General features: G+C 43.2%; 1 protein-coding gene across 1 annotated transcript; it reads left to right on the top strand.

Moving 5' to 3' along the window:
• Positions 1–1948: 1948 nt before the first annotated feature.
• On the top strand, positions 1949–10088 carry LYPD8 (LY6/PLAUR domain containing 8). Its single transcript, XM_027604483.1, has 5 exons — positions 1949–2003; positions 2388–2507; positions 5028–5192; positions 6688–6825; positions 9802–10088. Exons 1-5 carry the CDS (start codon positions 1949–1951, stop codon positions 10086–10088), a joined length of 765 nt encoding a protein of 254 aa, XP_027460284.1.
• The last annotated feature ends 10594 nt before the right edge of the window (positions 10089–20682 follow it).

Raw genomic sequence — 20682 nt, forward strand, 5'->3', positions numbered from 1 at the left:
ATAGATGAGTGGTAAGGATTTTGCAAAGTGGTTTTTCAGATGCTACTTGTTCTCATTTTCCGTATGAAGCCTCCTGCCCCAACTGCCACCTCACTGGTTTCTCTCCTCAGAGGTGGAGAGAAATGGATATTTATTTCCATTATTTTATTCCCTTTATTCCTTTATTCCCCTCTGAAAATGAGGCTAATTATCAGGTTTATACCATAGGAGAAGTGATTTATGTTTCTGACATGGCAGCTGTGGCCTCCTTACCTTCATCTCTTTCCTTCCCTTTCCCTTCTCCACACTCACAAGGCTTGAGAGGCCCTTCCCAGGATGTTTGGCTTCTGAACCTCTCTCCGTACTGGGGTTTCAGGTGTAGAGAGTGATCAGGCATGGGGGCATGCAGGATACAAGGCATAGAATATCTGCCACAAGTTCCAAACCAGATGTACTTAATTTTTCTCCTTGGGTTTCTATATGATGTGGCCCTTAGCTAACAGATGGGCCCCTCTGCCTCCCCTGATTGAACTAGTTTCAAACTCTTCCTTTTCACCAACCCTTAATAAGTCAACTAAGAGATTATAGTTGCAGTGGTATATGTGGTGTGTATGTGTGTGGTGTGTGTGTGTGGTGTGCTGAGGTAAGAGGTGGGAGGCTGGCTGCAAATTCTAGGTGAAGGCCAGTTCTCCCTTGGTAAGTAGTAGCTGTCATGGTGCAACTCAGTTTTGGAGCGGGAAGGATGCTGAATGAAGTCCCAGTTTTGGCCTAACAGACTGGGTGAATTTGGACAGCTTTCCTTACCTCTCCATTGGCAGGTTTCTCACCTGCCAAGTAGGGCAATAAGCCACACTGTGCACTGGGACTTTCTGTAGTGAAGGGAATGTTCCAGAGTTGTGCTGGCCAATAAGTAGTCCCTAGCCAGGTGACTGAGAAACAAAATGTTTTTTTTTTCTTTCATGCCTTCAATGAATCTAAATTTAAGTAGCCACAAGAAGTTTGTGGCTACCATTTATACAATAAATGAGCTAACAATTGGGAAGGACTCAACACAGAACAAGATACTGCCCTTCTTTGCTGCTTTGATACATGCGCAAGTTGAAATTCTGGGAGCTCTGATTCAGGATCCTAATGAATACAGGTAACCTTTAGCTATCCGATGATTAGTGGACATCAGTTGGAGGTGTGCTGGGCCTCTGGTTCCTTCCTGCAGGTCGAGGGTGTCCAGGCCTGGGGCTCTGGGAGTCACATCTGTTGGAGGCAGTGTGGGTGGTGGTTAGGGGCCTGGGCCAACCCAACTCTAACACCTCCCAGGATTGTGACCTTGACTTGGAGTGGTTTATTTAATCTCTCTGGGACTTGATTTCCCCTATGAAATGAGGGTGATGCTAATAATAGTCCCTGATTGCTAGGGTGGAGGCATTAGATGAATTAATGAACATAAAGTGCTCAGAGTAGAGTAAGTGCTCAATAGGTGTCTGCTTATTGGGGTGGTGATGACAGTAACAGAACCCCTAAGTGAATTATGTGAATGTGGCAAGATATTAGCTAGAGGACTACCTTGTGCTCTGGGAGACAAGAGCCCAACTTTCTTCTTGGATCCCATCCCCAGGGGGGCTAACGATAATCTGCCTGTCCATGTTGTATCTGAAGTGGCTATAGGAAATGCCCGAGCTGTGTTTTGTGTCTGTGTGTAGACTCTTCTGCAGGCAGCCAGGACTGGGGAAAGCCCAGAGTGGCACAGGTATAAGGGCAGCATAGAAGCTGCATCACAGCTCTCTGCTCCCAGCTGAGAATGCTGATTCCTTCTGCCACAAGGATGGGTTGTGTGCTGTGTGGAAGTATGACTGCAACCCTAGGGGATGTTATGCCCTAGCAGCCTTGAAAGCTCCCTGTCTTCTTTGTGTCTCTTCAGGCATAAGGTTCTGCAGCAGAGTCCTCATCCTCGGGAGACACCAGGTCCTGCACCATGAACGGTATCCTTGTTGCTGCTATCATCACAGCATTCGTGGTTGCAGCTGTAGGTGAGGGAACCCACTGACACCCTTTGGGAATGAAGACCTCTTTTTATACCTCATCAAAGTCTTCTCACTCTTGGTGTTCTGGGGTCCTGTCCCATGGCCTCTCATGTCAGGGTGTGGTCAGTGGAGAATATGAGACCCCTCTGTGCACACTGCCCTCAGAGGGGCCGCTCTGTGCTATGGGTCTTTCCACTGGGAAATGGTGCACGGTGGAGAGAAAGTAATGGGGGTGGCTCCATCTCACAGTCTAAAATTTTGGGGGTCCCAGAAGGAAGGGATGCCATCCAGACTATTCTTTTGCCCTGAGATGGATGTGGTGCTTTGTCCAGAGTATAGTTTATAAGTGTCTCCTGAATGTTGACAGTTCTGTCCATCATGTCTCCCCAGAATCCCTACATTGTGTGCAGTGTAATTCATTGACAGACTCCTGTGACAACAGCAACATCACTGAGTGTCCCTCACATGCCAATGCCAGCTGTACCAGTTTCATGACCAACACTTCTTTAGGTGAGCCTGGGATGCCATAATCCCCATTTCTGGGATTGCATGGGGCAGGAGCTGGAGAGAGTGGCCAGGGAGGAAAGGAAGCCTGAAGAAGGGCTAGGTTGTGCAAGGAGAGAGATGGGTTCATGAAGACGCCTTCCAGAAGAAGCAACATGCAGGAGTCAGATGAGAATGCAGGGGCAAGCAGACAAACCCTTGTGGAATTGCTGCCCTTGACTGAAACCTCACTCTAGACCTATATTGGTGGATGTGAGAAGCAGGGGCAGCTCTTAGTTAAGTTGCAAAGCAGGCAATTTGCTCTGGGTACTTGCATTCTTCCATTTTTCTGCCTCCCTTTCCTCCCCTCAGTACTCCTTCCTCTTCCAGATCCAACACACTTTTACCCAGCGTGATTTGCTGGCATGATTTTTATCTCTCTTCCAGAGCACTTAGATTTCTTATTAACTTTTTATTGTGGACATTTTCAAATATGCACAAAAGCAGGAAGACGTGTATAATGAATTGCCATGTAACCACTATCCTGTGTCATAAATTATCAACATTTTGCTTTTTTTTTTTTGCAATGGTATTTTATTTTATTTTTTATTTTTTATTTTTTTAGATTTTATTTATTTATTTGACAGAGAGAGACACAGTGAGAGAGGGAACACAAGCAAGGGGAGTGGGAAAGGGAGAAGCAGGCTTCCTGCAGAGCAGGAAGTCCAATGCGGGGCTCGATCCCAGGACCCTGGGATCGGGATCATGACCTGAGCCGAAGGCAGATGCTTAATGACTGAGCCACCCAGGCACCCCTTATTTTATTTTATAATAGACTTTATTTATTTATTTGAAAGAGAGAGAGAGAGTGAGCACAAGTGGGAGGGAGGGGCGGAGGAAGAGGGAGAGGGACAATCAGACTCCCTGCTGAGCTAGGAGCCCCACACAGGGTGATCCCAGGATCTGGAGATCACTACCTGAGCTGAAGTCAGATAGTCAGAAGCTCAACCAACTGAGACACCCAGGCGCCCCTGCAGTGGTTTTATTTTATTTTATTATTTTTTAAGATTTTATTTATTTATTTGACAGAGACAGCCACAGCAAGAGAGGGAACACAAGCAGGGGGAGTGGGAGAGGAAGAAGCAGGCTTCCCATGGAGCAGGGAGCCCGATGCGGGGCTTGATCCCAGGACCCTGGGATCATGATCTGAGCTGAAGGCATATGGTTAACAACTGAGCCACCCAGGCACCCCAACATTGGTATTTTAAAGCAAACTTTGATATCATGTAATTTCCCCTAAAAATACTTCACTATTTATCTCTGATAAGGACTTTTTTTTCCTTTTTACATAACTACCATATCACCATATATCTAAGAATATTAACTGTAATTCTTTAATTTCTTCTATTAGAAGGCCATCTTAGAAATGTCCCAACTGTTTCAGATGTTGTGTTATAGTTGATGTGTTAGAATTCGGATACAAACAAAATCCCCACACAGCATTTTGCTGTTAGGTCTATTACGTCTAATTTGTTTTATAATAATTACCATCACTTTTTGTTGTTGTTCGTTTTGTTGTTGTTGTTGTTGTTGTTCAATACCATTGATTTGTTGGAGAAACTGGAACATTTGTCCTATAGTTGTCCCATATTCTGGCTTTGGTTGATTGCTTCCTTGTGGTGTCACTTCTTTGTTCCCCATATTCCTGGTATTTTCCTGTAAATTGGACCCATGCTGCTCAGCAGAACTGTCTTCAATAATGGAAATGTTTATATCCATGCTGTCCTATACAGTAGCCATATGTGAGCTGTTGGCCACTTGAAATATGGTTATATGACCAAAGAGCTGAATTTTAAATAGCCACATATAGCTACTGGCTACCGTTATCAATTGCTCTGGTCTAGAAGTTTGACTGTATTCAGGTTTAACACCATATTGCACGTAGGACCATCATGTCTGCTTGGCTGTTTTTAGAGATGCTAAGACTGATCAGGGAGATTTGGAAAGTCAGCCTGAACCACCATTTCCAAGCCCCCATCAGTCTTTTTTTTTTTTTTAACTCAGTTGTCACTTTATTTACTTATTTATTTATTTTTTATTTTATATTAAATAAATATATTTATTTATATATTTATTTTTATTAACATATAATGTATTATTTGTTTCAGGGTACAGGTCTGTGATTCATCAGTCTTACACATTTCACAGTGCTCACCATAGCACTGTCCATAGCACCATAGCACATGTCACTGTCCATCATCCAGCCTCCCCATCCCTCCTACCCCCTCCACTCCAGGAACCCTCAGTCTCCATCAGTCTTTGACCTGAAGTTTAGCCTGCATCTTTGGTCATCTCCAGCTAAAGGAAGGAACTACTTCATGGGGAAGAATTTTTCTGTTTGCCAGGAAACCCTGTCCAGTATCTCTGAAATTACATTGACCTGAGGGTGTGTTTTCTGCTGTTGCCTGAAGCAGTCACTATTCAGGGTCTCTGCCCTTTCTGAAGCCTCCTACCCAGGGCTGACAGTCTGTGTTTCTCTTTGTGTAGGGGCAGCCAACATATACCAGGATAAAGCCTGCTCTGCGGAGAACTGCAGGGAAGGGAGAGACATGGTTGAAGCCTTCACTGTCCATGTGTCTGATAATGAACACTTTCATTTTATAAGCCATTGCTGCCAAGGAAAGGAGTGTAACGACACCAGTGATGCTCTGGGTGGGTGCTGGCAATGTGCCTTCCTTCCTGTGTCCTCCCAACTCTCTCCCTTCCTTTGCCATCTGTGGTCTTCACTTTCTGGTGGACATCTCAAGTCCAAGCACTTCATTGCATATCTGGGTAACATCAACAGCTGACTTAAATCAATTGCTTGAAAAACAAATGGGAAAGTCATCACTACTTTCATGCTTTCCTCTTTTCTCAGTACAGACAGAAATAATAGAAACTCCAAGTTGTACGGAATTAGATGCTTATTAGTATTTCTCAAACTTTGTGGTCTCAGGCCCTCTTTTAAGACTCCAAATCTTCAAAATTATTGAGGACTCTAGAGAAATTTGATTTATGTGAATCATACTATCAATATTTACTAATATTCTAATACTAATATCAGTATTAGAAATCTTAAAAATTCAAAGAATTTCTAAAAAATTTTAAAATCTTTATTTTTAGTTCACCAAGAAATAATAAACCCATTACATGTTAACATTAATAACATTTTTATATAGAAATAACTGTATCTTCTAAAACAAAAAAATACTTAGTGAGAAGAGTGGCATTTGTTACATATTTTTTCAAAGCTTTTTAGTTTTTGGCTTAATAGAAAACAACTGAGTTTTCAGATTTGCTTGTGCATTTAGTCTGTTGCAATCTCTCATGCCATGTAGCCTCTCAAAAACTCCATTGTACATTCATGAAAGAAAGAGAGTAAAAGAGGCAAGGAACATCTTAGTATTATCATGAAAATGGTTTTGAATTTTTGGACTCCCCGAAAAAGTTCTTGGGGATTACCCAGTTCTTGGACCACAAATTGAGAACCGTTGGTCTATACCAAAGCTCTCTTTTTTTGAAAAGAAGAAAACATGGCCAAAAGGACAAAGTTAATTTGCCTTAGTTCTAGAGTCCTGGTCATTAATAGCAGAGCTGGGTCTCAATATCATTTTGTATTAAATGCTAAATAATGGCATATGTTCATTTATTCAGAGAAAGATTTAGTAATAGCTACACACCTATTGGCTGATATTCAGAATAGCAGGCTAATGTTGACATTGGTTGGTTTTATTTTTTATTTTTTTATTTTTTTATTATGTTATGTTAGTCACTATACAGTACTTCAATAGTTTTTGATGTAGTGATCCATGAGTCATTGTTTGCGTATAACACCCTGTGTTCAGTGCAATATGTGCCCTCCTTAATATCCATCACTGGACATTGGTTGGTTTTAGATCAAAATATTACTTTTCCCTTCTCAGCGCAACACATGCACTGACCACAGTTCTTGAAGACTGGATGGTTTGTAAGGGGAGGTCTGTGCGGTTGTGTGCTGTAACTATGTTGGTGGGATGTGAGGTTAGGATCACTGGTGTCTTCGTGCATTTGTCTCATTCTCCAAGATCTCTCTGGCCAGCAGCTTTGCTTGGTTGTCCCCTTCAGTACAAGGCAGTGCCATGTTCTATGTTATAGCTCTCTTCTAAATTAATGATTCTTATTCTACCAGCTCCTCCCCTGGAAGATGTGTCCAATAACACAGAGTGTCTTGCCTGTTATGGATCTAATGAAAGTTCCTGTAATGTGCAACTCAGGAAATGTTATAAAGAAGAACGGTGTGTCAATCTAGTTGCAGAATTTAAGACTGGTACGTCTTGGGGTTTCAATTCCATTAGGGGACTTGAGTTGAAAACATATTAAACCTTGGGCAATAAGTTCTGGGTTAACAAAAGAAGCCTGGGGGAGGTTAGTAGGATAAAAGGATAAAGTCAGAATGCCTTTGAGATAAGGAGGCTGTTAATGTAGCCTTGGTCTGGTTGCTATTTCTGCCTCCTTAGTCCAGAACCATTCCTCCTGCACTGTCCATCTCTTGAACCCTGTTCTCCTGTGTCTTATAATCAAGCCAGGCTCATTTAAGTGCATCATGCCATTCCTGGCATTTACTTCTTTACTAGGTTGCATTGTTCTGTGGGTATGTGTGGGTTTGACTTTTATTTCCTTTTATCCCTACATTTTTTTCTCTACCTGTCACTGAGAGGTGCTGGCTTATGACAACTTGGGTCATCTGCCTGAAAGAGTCAGATTGGGCTTTAATATTCAACCAATAATTTGATATAAGCCATTATGAAATACAAACTAACTGGTATAAAATACAAAACTAATACATACATTATTCTTTAAATAGGCAGATGTTATGCCTATTTAAAGAATAATGTATGTATTAGTTAGGGTAAGTTCATTACTGTTAAAGAGCAACCTCTAAATCCTCTTCCTCAATGTAACAGATGTTAATTTCTTGCTCATCTGGCAGTTTTTTGCAGGGTCCCGGGGCCTGTGTTCTTTCCATCTTGAAGCTCTGGCCCCCACCCACCCAGACTTGGCCCCTCCCTGCTGTATTCTTTGCCTCTCACCAGCAGGTGGGGGAAGACAGGGAGTGGAGGAAGGCAGGAAGGTTTTTACAGGCAAAGCCTGGAAGCACGTGCATCACTCTCTCTCACATTCCCTTGGCTGGGACCAAAACTTCACTGGAGGGTGGAAATGCAGTCTAATGGTGTTTAGTAGAGGTCCAGCAGGAAAGGAAGAGACGTGAAGCTAAAATGGACAGCTAGCCAGTCTCTGCCACAATATGGCTCAGAATAATAACAGTTTAAGAGCACCAACACCCAGGTACAATTTGATTTCAACTTTTATTAATGGCAATTGTAGTACTAGAAATCCATGCCTAACTGTAATTGCAGGTTTCTCAGTGGGGCCAAACACTCCAAGTATCTTGAACGTTTTTCAACTTAAAAAAAAAAAATTTATTTTTTAGAACAGTTTTAAGTTCACAGCAGAGTTGAGAGGAAGGTAGAGAGATTTCCCACATACCCCTGTCCCAACACATACATACCTCCCCCACTGTCAACATTCCCCACCAAAATGGTACCTACATGAATCCATGAACCTACATTGATGCATCATTATCATCCAGTGTCCAAGGTTTATGTTAGGGTTACTGTTTATGTTGCATATTCTATGGGTTTTGACACTTGTAGAGTGAGTATAATCTACCATTATAGTATCACACAGAGTAACTTCACATCCTAAAAAATCCTCTGTGCTCTATTAATCTCTAAACCCTGGCAACCTCTGATCTTTGTATTCTCTCCATAATTTTGCTTTTATCAGAATGTCATATATTTGGAATCATATAGTCTGTAGCCTTTTCACATAGATTTACTGCACTTAGTAATATGAGTTTCAAGATTTTTTTTTTAACTTTTAAACTCCCTGGGATGTCTACACAGCTCTAAAGTTTAATTCTTAAGCTATATCTGAGGATATGGGGGGGGGGGAGGCAGAGGGAGAAGCAGACTCCCTGCTGAGCCAGGAGCCAGATGTGGAACTCCATCCCAGGACCCTGGGATCATGACCTGAGCTGAAGGCGGTTGCCTAACTGACTGAGCCACTCAGGCACCCCAAGAGTTAAAGATATTTTTAAAACGAATAAACCAAGTGATAGTTTTCTTTTTCTTTTTTTTTTAAGATTTTATTTATTCATTTGAGACACAGAGATACACAGAGAGAGAGCGAGCATGAGCAGGGAGAGAGGCAGAAGGAGAAGGAGAAGCAGGCTCCCCATTGAACAGGGAGTCCGATGCAGGGCTTGATCCCAGGATCCGGAGATCATGACCTGAGCCGAAGGCAGACGCTTAACCGACTGAGCCCCCAGGCATCCCATATAGGGTTTGTTTCTTTGTCTATTTTTGCCCAAGGTCACTTTTTTTTTTCAATACTGTAGACATGTGCCATGCAACACATTTTTCTAGCTCACTGTAATTCAATCTCCAGCACTGCTATTTGCTATAAAAAAGGAATTAATTGTTTTCTTCAAAGGGGTTTGGAGGTTTCTCTTTCCTTCTCAGAACAAGTTTGTAGCCCTTCTGATAAGTAGCCAGTCCCCTCCTCCAGTGTCTTGCTCCCCCATGAACCTCCTGTTCTCCAGGCCTGTTTAAGTTGTAGCCAACAGAGCACTGCTGGCACATAGTAGGAGCTCAATACAGGTAGCTGCAGTCACAACCGCATTTTGTTTGCAAATTCCCTTGGCCTTTTCCTAGGATCTGCACCTTAAAACAGTGTTAAACACAATATAATTCAGATTTAGAATTAAGATCACCTCCAGCTGTTTTTCCCTTCTCAGAGAAAACTCAGGCAGAGAGAACTCAGGTCCAGAGAAGAGTGGGGATGGAAAGCAGAAGCTGGAGGAGGGGAGCCTGGGAGGAGTCCTTCCTGGATTGAAAGCACAGGGCCCTAGGGTGTCTGAGCCCATCCCTAGATTTTATCATCTGCCGGCTCCTCAGGAGAACATTGGAGACTTGAGCCCCAGGCCCATTTCTGACCTTCACCTGTGAGGTCAGACTTGCATCCACCTTCTGGAGCATCAGTTTCTTTTGATTTTAGGTGGAGGAGGGTGTCTGGGCTCTGACCTTCATGGTTCCTCTGCCATTACCATTTGGTGTTCTTGACCCTGGGCTCCTTCCTCCAGGCCCCTGTTTTAGGACCAGACCTAGAACAGGTTGCTGGAGGCCTGTGGAGGAAGGGTGAGAGGGCTATGAAGTCTTTATTGTCTCCACTGCATTCACAGAGACTAAGAAGCTCGTGCTGAGAGGCTGTTCCAACATCAGTAACTCCACCTGTCAGTTCCTGTCTGCTGAGAACCGGACAGTTGGAGGAGTCATCTTCCTAAAGTTTGAGTGTGTAGACAGTGCTAACTCCTCCTCAACTGCCCCCGCGACCACCCCTCCTGCTAGCAGCTTCAATGCCTCCTCAGCGCCCACCTCCAATGAACCCACCACCCCGGACACAGGCTCTGAAATCTCTGTAACCCCTGCAGCCTTTGTCAGCCTCCTCCTGCTGGGGCTGCTCTTCTGAGATCCATCCTGCCCTCAACTGTTTCACCCTCCCCTTTTAACTGCTCAGTAAATAGCAGCCATAGCCCTCAGGCAAAGCCCTGTGACAGCCGTGTTTTTCTCCATTACTGAAACACTGTTCAATGGCTGGCCAAGTCTGTTCTCACAGGTTCCTTTGAGCTGCTATCCAGCATCACCTCCCCAGTTCCTTGCATTTGAAATCTGTGCACCTTAGAGTGTGGGCTCCCAGGAACTTCCAAATCCCTGCCCAACTTGCTTCTGAGAAACAGACCCTTTCATCTTGTTGACATTTTCTGCCTACAGCCCTGCACTTCTGGGGATTGACCTGCCACTGTCCCCACCCACGCACTGAGAGGGTGCCATGCCTGTAATGCCCTGAGTTGACCCTAGCACTATATCTGCTCCTTCAGTGATTGTCCTGGCTCTGGTCACAGGCCCACAGTGACATGGTCCACAAGACCCAACAGGGGTGCAGAGGGGTTGCTGAAGGCTAGCAGACTCCCCTGCCTAGCCTCCCAGGCAGAGACATAATGCTGTTGGTGCTCAGGCTGACCAGATATCACATAACCTTGTACAGAATGGAACATAGCTACAGAGCCCCAGTCCCCCTTCTCAGAGAATCTACAATCAAAGGCAGAGTTTTGACTCCATATCAGATACCGAGGGAGAAAGAAAGCTATTCAATACAATATGTACAAAAGTCCAGGCTTGACAAATAAAGTGGGCCTTGAGCTGGACTTGGAAGAATGGCATTTTCTGTAATAAAAAAATTTAAAGGTGTAAACCAGTGTGTGTCTTTATTGTCCAGACTTGCTAACAATGCATCAAGAGCAAAGTCATCAGAAAGGCAACCTGGAGGTAGCTCATCACCACATCCATGTTAACATGCGGTGTATTATTAGTTTCAGAGGTAAAGTTTAGTGATTCATCAGTTGCATATAACACCCAGTGCTCAATATATCAAGTGTCCTCCTTAATGCCCACTACCCAGTTACCAAACCAATCCCTCCCCACTTCCCCTCCAGCAACCCTCAGTTTGTTTCCTGCAGTTAAAAGTCTCTTATGGTTTGTCTCCATCTCTGATTTTGTCTCATTTTATTCTTGTTTATGTATTTATTTTAGCTTTTTATTTCAAGTTAATTTTAGACTTACCAAAAAGTTGCAAAAATAGCACAGAGAATTCTAGAACCCCCTCATCCACCTTCTTCTCATGTTTGCATCTTACATAACACACTACAATTACTGAAACCAAGAAATTAGCCTTAACACAATATTATTAACTGATAGATCTTCACATTTCACCAACTTTTACTAATGTCCTTTTTCTGGTCCAGGATCCAATTCTTTGCATTTAATTGCTATGTTTCCTTAGGCTTCTACAATCTGTGACAGTTCTGGATTTTTTCCTTTACTGGCCAGTTATTTTTCAGAATGCCCTTCAATTTGAGCTTGCCTGAAGTTTTGTCATCATAAGATTGAAGTTATGCATTTTTGGCAAGAATCCCACAGAAATATTGTGTCTTTATCAGTGGGTCTTATCAGGAGGTATATGATGTTGATGTGTTGTATCGCTGCTGGTGTTAACCTTGCTTGCTTGGTTGAAGTGGTATCTGCCAGGTTTCTCTATTGTAAAGTTATTATTTTTTCCCTTTGTCATTAATAAGAGACTAACTTGTGCTGCTATAACAAATAGGTCTTAGTCAAAAAATCTTTTTAATACAAGCAAAGGAATTTAATATGATTATAGTTCATTTCTCAGTTACTTAAACCTGTACAGATGTTCCTGACTGGGTGACTGTCCTTAGAAACTATCCTTTGAGAGTGAGAAAGAAACCAGGCTCCTTTTATCCCATGGTTCCCCCATGCCATGGAACTCCTTGGGTTCTCAATTAAGTATTCTGCATCCAGCTGGCTGACAAGTGGAGAGACAGAGAGAGCCTAGAGGGCTACACAGCCTGCTCTAGGGCCAGCCCTGGCAGAGGCATCCATCACCTATGCTCATATCATTGGTTGAACTGAATTACATGGCCTAGGAGGAAGTAGTTTATCCACAGACTTTGCCTCAGAGGCAATATGATTCAATGGTCTAGAGCCAGGGAGTATGGCTTCAAATTTCAGCCCTGGAACATTGGGCAACATATGTCACCTTACTGTGGCTCAGTTTCCCACTTGCACTGCAGGGGTAGTGTTAATGCCTGTCACATGGGTCTGTGAGAGCTGCCAACATAGTTCTTGGCAATGAGTAAATACCAGCCATTAGTAAATTACTCCAGTTTGAAAGTGGGTCCCTACATGCTTTAGGGAGAGGGGAACAATCAGAAATGGTGATGTGGAAGGCACATACCTGGCCCACTCCCCTCAAACTATGCTGATCTCACTGCTTTCATTTCCCAGGATTCCCCCTCTCATCTCACCCCTCCCTACACACTTCATGGCTGGTGCCATCATGACCCTATAGACCATACCAAGGCTCATCTGCACCCCCACATGGCTGTCTACTCCAGTCAGCCAGGAGCACCACTGGAGCTGATCTATTCCTAGAACCTCCTGGAATCCCCCAAGCTCCACACTGATGTGAGGAAGCAGTGGTAATTTTGGTCAACTGCAAAGAGTCACATAAGAATGGAAACCAGGATACTGAGAATTGGGATGGCAGTTGGAGGGTGAGCAGGGCCAGATTCCAGGAGGTCTCTGCATGATGCAAGGACTCTGGCTTTAGACTGAGAGATGAGCAGAGCTGCAGCATGAGCATATGAGTAGGAGTGGGGTTAGGTGTCCATTCTGGGAAGCTCTCCCAGACTGCAGGGTGCAGGTGGAAAGACAGCTGAATGATAGGACAAGGAGGAAGTTTAAACAGAGAAGTAGTGGAGTCCTGCCCAGGCAGATGCTCTGTTATCCTGCTATAATCAAGAGTAATTCATACCCTAAAAATGCACTTCTATTTACACTGATGGCTCCTGGCTCCTCACCCAGAGTAGGGAAGAGGACTAAGCACCACTTGTGCTTAATGTCTACCTTAGTTCCCCTAGTTGTCCATGCTTAATTCCAGACTCTTGTACTATGGTACCAGGTCTTGGACTTCCCACTGAGATAAGGCTCTTGGCTGCCAACTCTTCCTTAGTCCTGGTCTAGGCTCCAGGATAAGCACTTATGTCTGAGAAGCTCCACAGAATTCTACACCCTCACTGTACAACTGGACTAATCACAAACCACTGCCTTGTCTTTACAGTTTGTAAAGCTTTTTTTGCCCAGGTTATTTTATTTTATTTAGAATCAGCTTTATTCAGGTATGATTTACATATAATAAAATGCATGCATGCATGCAGACTGATGAATTTTGATAAACATGCCCACTCCTCCAGTAAAGATACAAGTGTTCCTCCCACCCCCTGAGCTCCCCTAGTATCCCTTGTAGTACATCCTACTACAGCCCCAGGCATCTACCTGCATCTCCACTGTCCCCTCTAGTAAGTGACAGGCAGCTCTTCTGCTTACATTCCATTGAGCTGAGCAGTTAGTAACCACCTGGATACAAAGCAATGACTCTGGGTTGGGGGAGTCAAATATTCCCAGCAACAACTCTGCACCATGGAAGGGGGAAATCACGGGACAATTTCCACCAGACTTCAATCCTTTCCATCTATTAAGTGCCTCAACTGGGAAGACAGAAGGAGGATGTGGGGCTCTGTTCCTTGTGGGCTGGATATAGCACCTCTTGGTTGAATTATGATCTGAAATAAATCTCCAAATACTTGATCTGAAATATGAACTGAACTAAAGCTAAAACCACTAATCATTGTAAATCTCATCAATGTTCATTTTTAACTGGATGAGTGAATATGTGAGAGGGATGCTGGTCTTGAGATGTTCTGCAAAGGTCTTAAGCATCCGAGTGTGTAGATCTGAGCATCAGAGTGAGAAGGGTTGAGGAAAGGGAAGTCTCAGGCAGGATGGGCAGAGGGCTCAGAGTGTGGTTGCTCTTAGGCTGGAGAGACCAGCTACTTAGGCCAAGTGATTCCAGAGGTTCTTGTGTTCCCAAAAGTGTTGTCACTAGCAAAGTTAACAAGAGATATAAGGCTTCAAGTACAGTATTTCAGGAAAAGAGAAGGAGAGCAATCAGTTAGAATTTTGATGCTAGGGACTCACAGTGAACCATTCCCAGAAGTAGCTTTTTTTTTAAAAGATTGATCGATTTTAGTGAGAAAGAGCACGTGCAAATGGGGGGAGGGGTAGAGGAAGAGAGAGAGAGGAATTCTCAAGCAGACTCTTCTCTGAGCATGGAGCTTGTTATGGGGCTTGATCTCAGGACCTTGAGATCATGATCTGAGTTGAACGCTTAACTGACTGAGCCACCCAGGTGACCCAAAAGTGGGTTTTAAAGCAGGATGAAGTGTGGGGGGGCTTCCATGCCCCTTGAACATCAACCCTTAAGCAGGAGGTGGGTTCTGACCCCTTATTGGGGATGCTGCCTGGACGGAGGGCTCATGAGAAAGCTAAACCAGAAGGTGGATGAGAAAACTAGGAAGAATCTGTGAGGAAGGAAGATAAGGAGACCGAATCAGGGGGTTGAGGACCCCTAAGACACATCAATGAGCCATACCCTTCAGGCACAGGTATAGGTCCAGACCCAGACCCAGGTCCCCTCTGTGTGATTTGGAGTAAACCCAATAGCAGAACTAACAATTATGGTAACAGTGGTGATGATATAGAAGTCAGTGCTCCCTCTGAACAGCTGGCCCTGTGCCACACTTTATTCTCAAGAGGGTAGATAGTACCTGGTTGTCCAGGTGAGCAAAACTTGCTGAGATCAGGTACCTTAGCACACAGGTATGTTCTAGGATCAGATCCCATTCTCCCTGACTACAAAATGGAGGAAGAGCCAAGGAATGTGTTTGCCCCTCTGTGTGAGCAGCTGGGTCCTTGAGTGAGTTGGCTTTCCTGGCTTCAGGATCCCTCAGATTCCTCCCTCTCTGTGTCCCTTCAGAACCTTGTAGTCACTAGGAGGACTTGGGCTCAGGCATTAGCCTCTGCAGGCTTCAAGGCAGATACATGGTGGGTAATACAGAACTTGGGAGTACTTGGGGTCTCAAGTAAACACAGTAACCTGGGTGGGGGGCTGGAGATGGCCAAGCTTCTTCCTCAACTGAGGGAGGGGCTTGGCATCCCAGTGTTCCTGCATTAGGGTACTTAGTTTTCATGTCAGCTTGGAGTGGACTCTTCCTGCCTTTCTTCCTACCTTAGCTCTTCATCTCACTTTTCTCTTTGGAGTTTACTGCCTCATTTGTGTTCCCCAAGCTCAGCTGATCTACTTCTATTTTCTCTTCCGTTATGAACTGTACACAGTATAGAAAATAAAGTTTTTCTTTTTTCACTTCTTACATTGAATAGTTTCTGTTATTTCTCTGTAAATTAGTCACTTTTTGCCTGGATGAACCAAGTTTTTATTTCTTTGCTTGTTTATTTATTTATTTTCTTCCTGAGGGTCAGGGACCTTCTTGGCAAAAGGATTCTCTGTTCCCCAACCTCTCCCCATCCTCTCTCTCTGTTCCCCTCACTCTCACCATTTTTGAGACCCAAGCACCCTAGGGAGCTTGGAAAAGGTCCAGGCTGAGCTGCAGAGGATTGTATTCAGCCTGAGGACCTACCATCCAGGGCTTCCTTCTAGAAGGAGCCTGTCTACACTTTGGTGAGGAACAGTCCCCTCCAGCAAAGGACCTCCTGTGGGACTGAGACCTCTCTTGGACCTGACTGTTGTCCCGGTCACTCTGTCTAGTCATCTTGACTTTGCAGACATCAACAAGTTAAGAACAGCCAGCACAGGGTAGCTTACTGTAGATAGCTTTCCACAACTTTGTTTTTCTCTTCACAGTACATTTTGGAAATCTCTTGGCATTCATTCATGGTGTCTCCTCATTCTGCTCTAGGGCTCCTCAAGGCTCCAGGGTGTGGCTTTGCAACCTCTCCACACTGTAAGGGTGTTTAGGTTATTCCAATATTTTGCAATCAGAAAAAATGCCTCAATGAATACCTCAGGGCATACGTATGTCAAATTGCTAGAGGTATGTCTTCAGGGTAGATTCCTAGAAGTGAGTCAAAGAAACACTAAGTGCATGTGTAGTTTAGTGAAGCTTGTCAAATTCCCCTCTTGAAGGGCTATGCTGGTCTGCATTCCACCAGCAGTTTATGTGGGGCTTGTTTCCCCACAGCCTGGCCAAAGAATGTGTCATTTTACACTGTAATGTTTTGCTAGTCTGATAGGTGGGAAATTGTATCACTGTGGTGTTTTCATTTGTATTTCTCTAAAGTATGAATATTTTCCACATGTTTAAAGGCTACACAGATTTTATGTAGATCTTACATATTTTGTCTTTTAATGCCTTTTCCCTATTATTCTGTTGAATTTCAGTTCTTTGTCCTTCAATTTTTTTCCATTTTGATTTAATAGGTGCAGAAATAAATACTATAATCATATCAGTAGTGTGTCTTTTAAATTTACAAAAGTATAACACACATTTTACTTCACTCAATATTCATCAGATGGTTGTGATATAAATTAATAAAATTATATCCAATGGAAAAAAGCAATCTCTTCAACATATGGTGTTGGGAAAACTGGACAGCAACATGCAGAAGAATGAAATTGGACCATTTTCTTACACCATTCACAAAATAAATCCAAAACAGATGAAAGACCTAAATGTGAGACAGGAATCCATCAAAATCCCAGAGAAGAACACAAGCAGGAATCTCTTTGACCTGAAACACAGCAACTTCCTACTAGATATGTCTCTGGAGGCAAGGGAAACAAAAGCAAAAATGAATTATTGGGATTTCATCAAGATAAAGAACAGTGAAGGAAACAATCAACAAAACCAAAAGGTAAACAAAACAAAACAACAAAAACCCACTAAAAAGCAATGTATGGAATGGGAGAAGACATTTGCAAATGACATATCTGATAAAGGGTTAGCATCCAAAATCTATAAAGAACTTATCAAACCCAACACCCAAAAAACAAATAATCCAGTTAAGTAATGGGCAGAAGACATGAATAGACATTCTTCCAAAGAAGACATCCAGATGAATAACAGACTTATGAAAAGATGCTCAACATCACTCATCATCAGGGAAATACAAATCAAAACCATGATGAAATACCACCTCACACTTGTCAGAATGGCTAAAATTAACAACACAAGAAACAGCTGGTGTTAGTGAGGATGTGGAGATAGGGGAACCCTCTTGCACTGTTGGTGGAAATGCAAACTGGCACAGCCACTCTGGAAAACAGTATGGAGGTTCCTCAAAAAGTTAAAAATAGAGCTACCCTACAACCCAGCAATTGTACTACTAGGGATTTACCCAAAGGATAGAAATGTTCTTATCTGAAGGGCCACCTGCACCCCAATGTTTATAGCAGCAATGCCCACAATAGCCAAACTATGGAAAGAGCTCTGATGTCCACTGAGAGATGAATGGATAAAGAATATGTCACACACACACACACACACACACACACACACACACACACACACTGGAATATTACTCAGCCATCAGAAAGGATGAATATTTACCATTTACATTGATGCGGATGGAACTGGAGGATATTATGCTGAGTGAAATAAGTCAATCAGAGAAAGACAATTATATGGTTTCACTCATATGTGGAACTTAAAAAAAAACAAAGGATCATAGGGGAATGGAGGGAAGAATAAAATAAGATGAAATCAGAGAGGGAGACAAACCCTAAGAGACTATTAACTATAAAAAACAAACTGAGGGTTGCTGGAGGGGTAGTGGGTGGGGAGATGGGGTACCTGGGTGATGGGCATTAAGAAGAGTATGTGATGTTACACACAACTGATGAATTATTGAACACTACATCTGAAACTAATGATGTAATATATGTTGGCTAATTGAATTTAAATAAGAATAATAATAATAAAAAGAGCACTGGGTGTAATATGCAACCTGATGAATAACTGAACTCTACATCTGACACTATATGTTAATTAATTGAATTTAAATAAAATAAGAGAAATTTGAAAAAAGCCATTGCAAATCTAAAGTCATGAAGATTTATTTCTGTTTTCTTTACCTTTCAGTAAATCCTTAGTAGTGCAATTGTTGGGTCATAAGTTAGCTCTATTTTCAACTTCTGGCTTTTGATCAATAGTCAACACACTTTTGGAGTGTTCTGCCCCAGATTTCTTCTGGGACAAGTCTATTGCATATGACAATTTTATGATCAAATGTCTGCTTATGTAAGCATTCTGTTTCTTTCTAGGTAACTTTGCATTTTCACCCTTTCTGAGCCACCCACCATGTTACCTTATTGTTAGCAAGTCAGTCACCTTTGGCACATGCTCAGGGTCACTGTGTAGGAAACACTGATTGCTCAGTAACTTACCTCATCTCATACAATTGGCAAAAGTCAGGAGGACATTTGGCTGGAGTCTGAGCTTTCAGTTGCATTGCTCTCCTTCCTGGTAGAGGAGGGTCTGGTCAAGGAGGAGGGTCCTGTCTCACATCCCATCTGTGAGGGGCTTACAGCAGCTGCTGTGGTGGAGGGATGGGGGATGAGAAAGAGCAGGGAGTGGAGAAGTCTGCCCTCGTTGCCCTCCTCCTGCAAATTTTGTATCCTTTCTTCTACCACACTATAAGTGGTCCAAGGGATTTGGGATTAATCATGGAAAAAGATATGACCATGAAAGGTAGTTTTTTTATTGATAGTACATGAATAAGGCTACATGACTGGGAAGACTTTCCCAGAATGGGGAGAGACTATTTAGAAGGGGAAAATGGCAAGGGAACTCCCTGGGGAGAGGGAATCAGAGTAGAGGCTTACGCATTTGAGTGATGACACTCAACAACATGATGGGGAGTCTCTAGGTCAGAGAACACTGAAGGGGCTTAACAAATTGGGACCTTACAACTGCAAGACCCTATCTAAATGCTGTTGGGTGAGGTTTCATGGTAGTATACAAAAGCAGTCTCTAAATGGCTAACATTTCGCTTGTTTGGGCTATTTTAAAAATAATTAAAATTTTGAGTTTGGTGATGGCAGGCTTTTGAGCTAAAGGTCTCAGCTTGCCGTGAAGAAATAAATAACCTATGAGCCAATACAATACACAGAGGCCATTTGTAGCTCATTTGTATAACACATAACCAACCCTCAGGTGCTCTCACTTGATGCTTTTGCCTTTGGGGATGTTGTTCAGTGAGCCATAAAAAGATACAGTCATTGCCTTTCTGCAGAGATACCTTAGAAACTTTTGATTCTAGGACTAGTGAAGGCTGAGAGACAGAGGCCAAGAAAAGAGATGGGACCCACAAATGGAGAGAAAGTTCTCAGATTTTTAGTTATAAAGACAAAGAAAGAAAACTTGGGGAGAGAGCTATAAGGAAAAATAAAGTGAGGCTCTGGAGCCAGATCCTCAAGTCCATTACTGTGGGCTCCCCACTTTATATGTAGCTGTCTATCTGAGGGCTCAGCAGACTCATCCCACATAGTCAGGGTTAGCTGGAAGTTCTGGGAACTTTATGTGGGACTAGCCTCTATCAGCATAGGATGAAAGCTGGTAGATAGGTGCTCCTTGGTAGGCCTAACTCTAAAATGAGTTCTACAGAGTGTTAGCTGGCTCAATAACTCACCTTTTACCAGCTTTTCCTGCATCTTTACTTTTCCTTTCCCTGAATCCCTCCTGTTCTCCCCTACTGGTGTTTCCTAATGAATGCACCTCAGGGTCTCCTTCTGCCACCTGTTAGAAATTCTACCATGTACTAGCTTTGCAACTTTGTAACTTCCTGAGGCTCAGTTTCCTCCAGTAGAATGAAAGTCACTGTAGAACCCACCTAATAGTGTTGCTGTGAGGATTAAAGAAGTTAATACATGGAATAGTTTTGAATTGCATCTGGCATATAAGTAAATATTAGCTTTGAGGATTTGCCAGCTTTTTATTTTGCCAACTGAGGGACATTAAAAAAAAAAAGCCTCTACCATCTACCATTGCCATATCCTCTCATACTTCTTGCTTCCTGCAATCTATTTGGCACAGACCAGCCAGATCCTTCTAAAACCCATGGTGGTGGGGTGCCTGGGTGGCTCAGTCGTTAAGCATCTGTCTTCAGCTCAGGTCATGATCCCGGGGTCCTGGAATTGAGCCCCACATTGGGCCCTCTGCTTAGCAGGAAGCCTGCCTCTCCCTCTCCCACTCCACCTGCTTGTGTTCCCTCTCTCACTGTCTCTCTCTTTGTGTCAAATAAATAAATAAATAAAATCTTAAAAAAAAAAAACCCATGGTGGTTAGGGACACTTTCTTGCTTCAAATGTCCCCAAGTTTCCAAATAAAATCCATAGCTCCTTCTATGGCCCTTGTGGCTCTGCACTGCAGCCCATAGGTCTCTCTTAGATACCATCTCCCCAGTTCTGCCCTCAATATCCCAAACTGCTCCAGAAACACACCCCACTCATTCTCTGCTCAGAGCCTCTGTGATCACAGGGCCTCTGCTAGAACATTCTTCCCCACATGTCTGTGGGGCTCACCACTCCCTTTCTGCAGGTTCATTCAAATGTCCTTTTCAGAGAAGTCTTT

Source organism: Zalophus californianus, chromosome 5 (assembly GCF_009762305.2).
Source record: "Zalophus californianus isolate mZalCal1 chromosome 5, mZalCal1.pri.v2, whole genome shotgun sequence".
NCBI lineage: Eukaryota > Metazoa > Chordata > Mammalia > Carnivora > Otariidae > Zalophus > Zalophus californianus.

What these genes read in the sequence shown, in the direction of transcription:
- LYPD8 (XM_027604483.1), top strand. Translation starts at nt 1,949, where the DNA reads ATGAACGGTATCCTTGTTGCTGCTATCATCACAGCATTCGTGGTTGCA. An exon ending in ATTCGTGGTTGCAGCTGTAG is followed by an intron (nt 2,004 to 2,387) that starts GTGAGGGAACCC and finishes ATGTCTCCCCAG; the next exon opens with AATCCCTACATTGTGTGCAG. An exon ending in AGTTGCAGAATTTAAGACTG is followed by an intron (nt 6,826 to 9,801) that starts GTACGTCTTGGG and finishes CTGCATTCACAG; the next exon opens with AGACTAAGAAGCTCGTGCTG.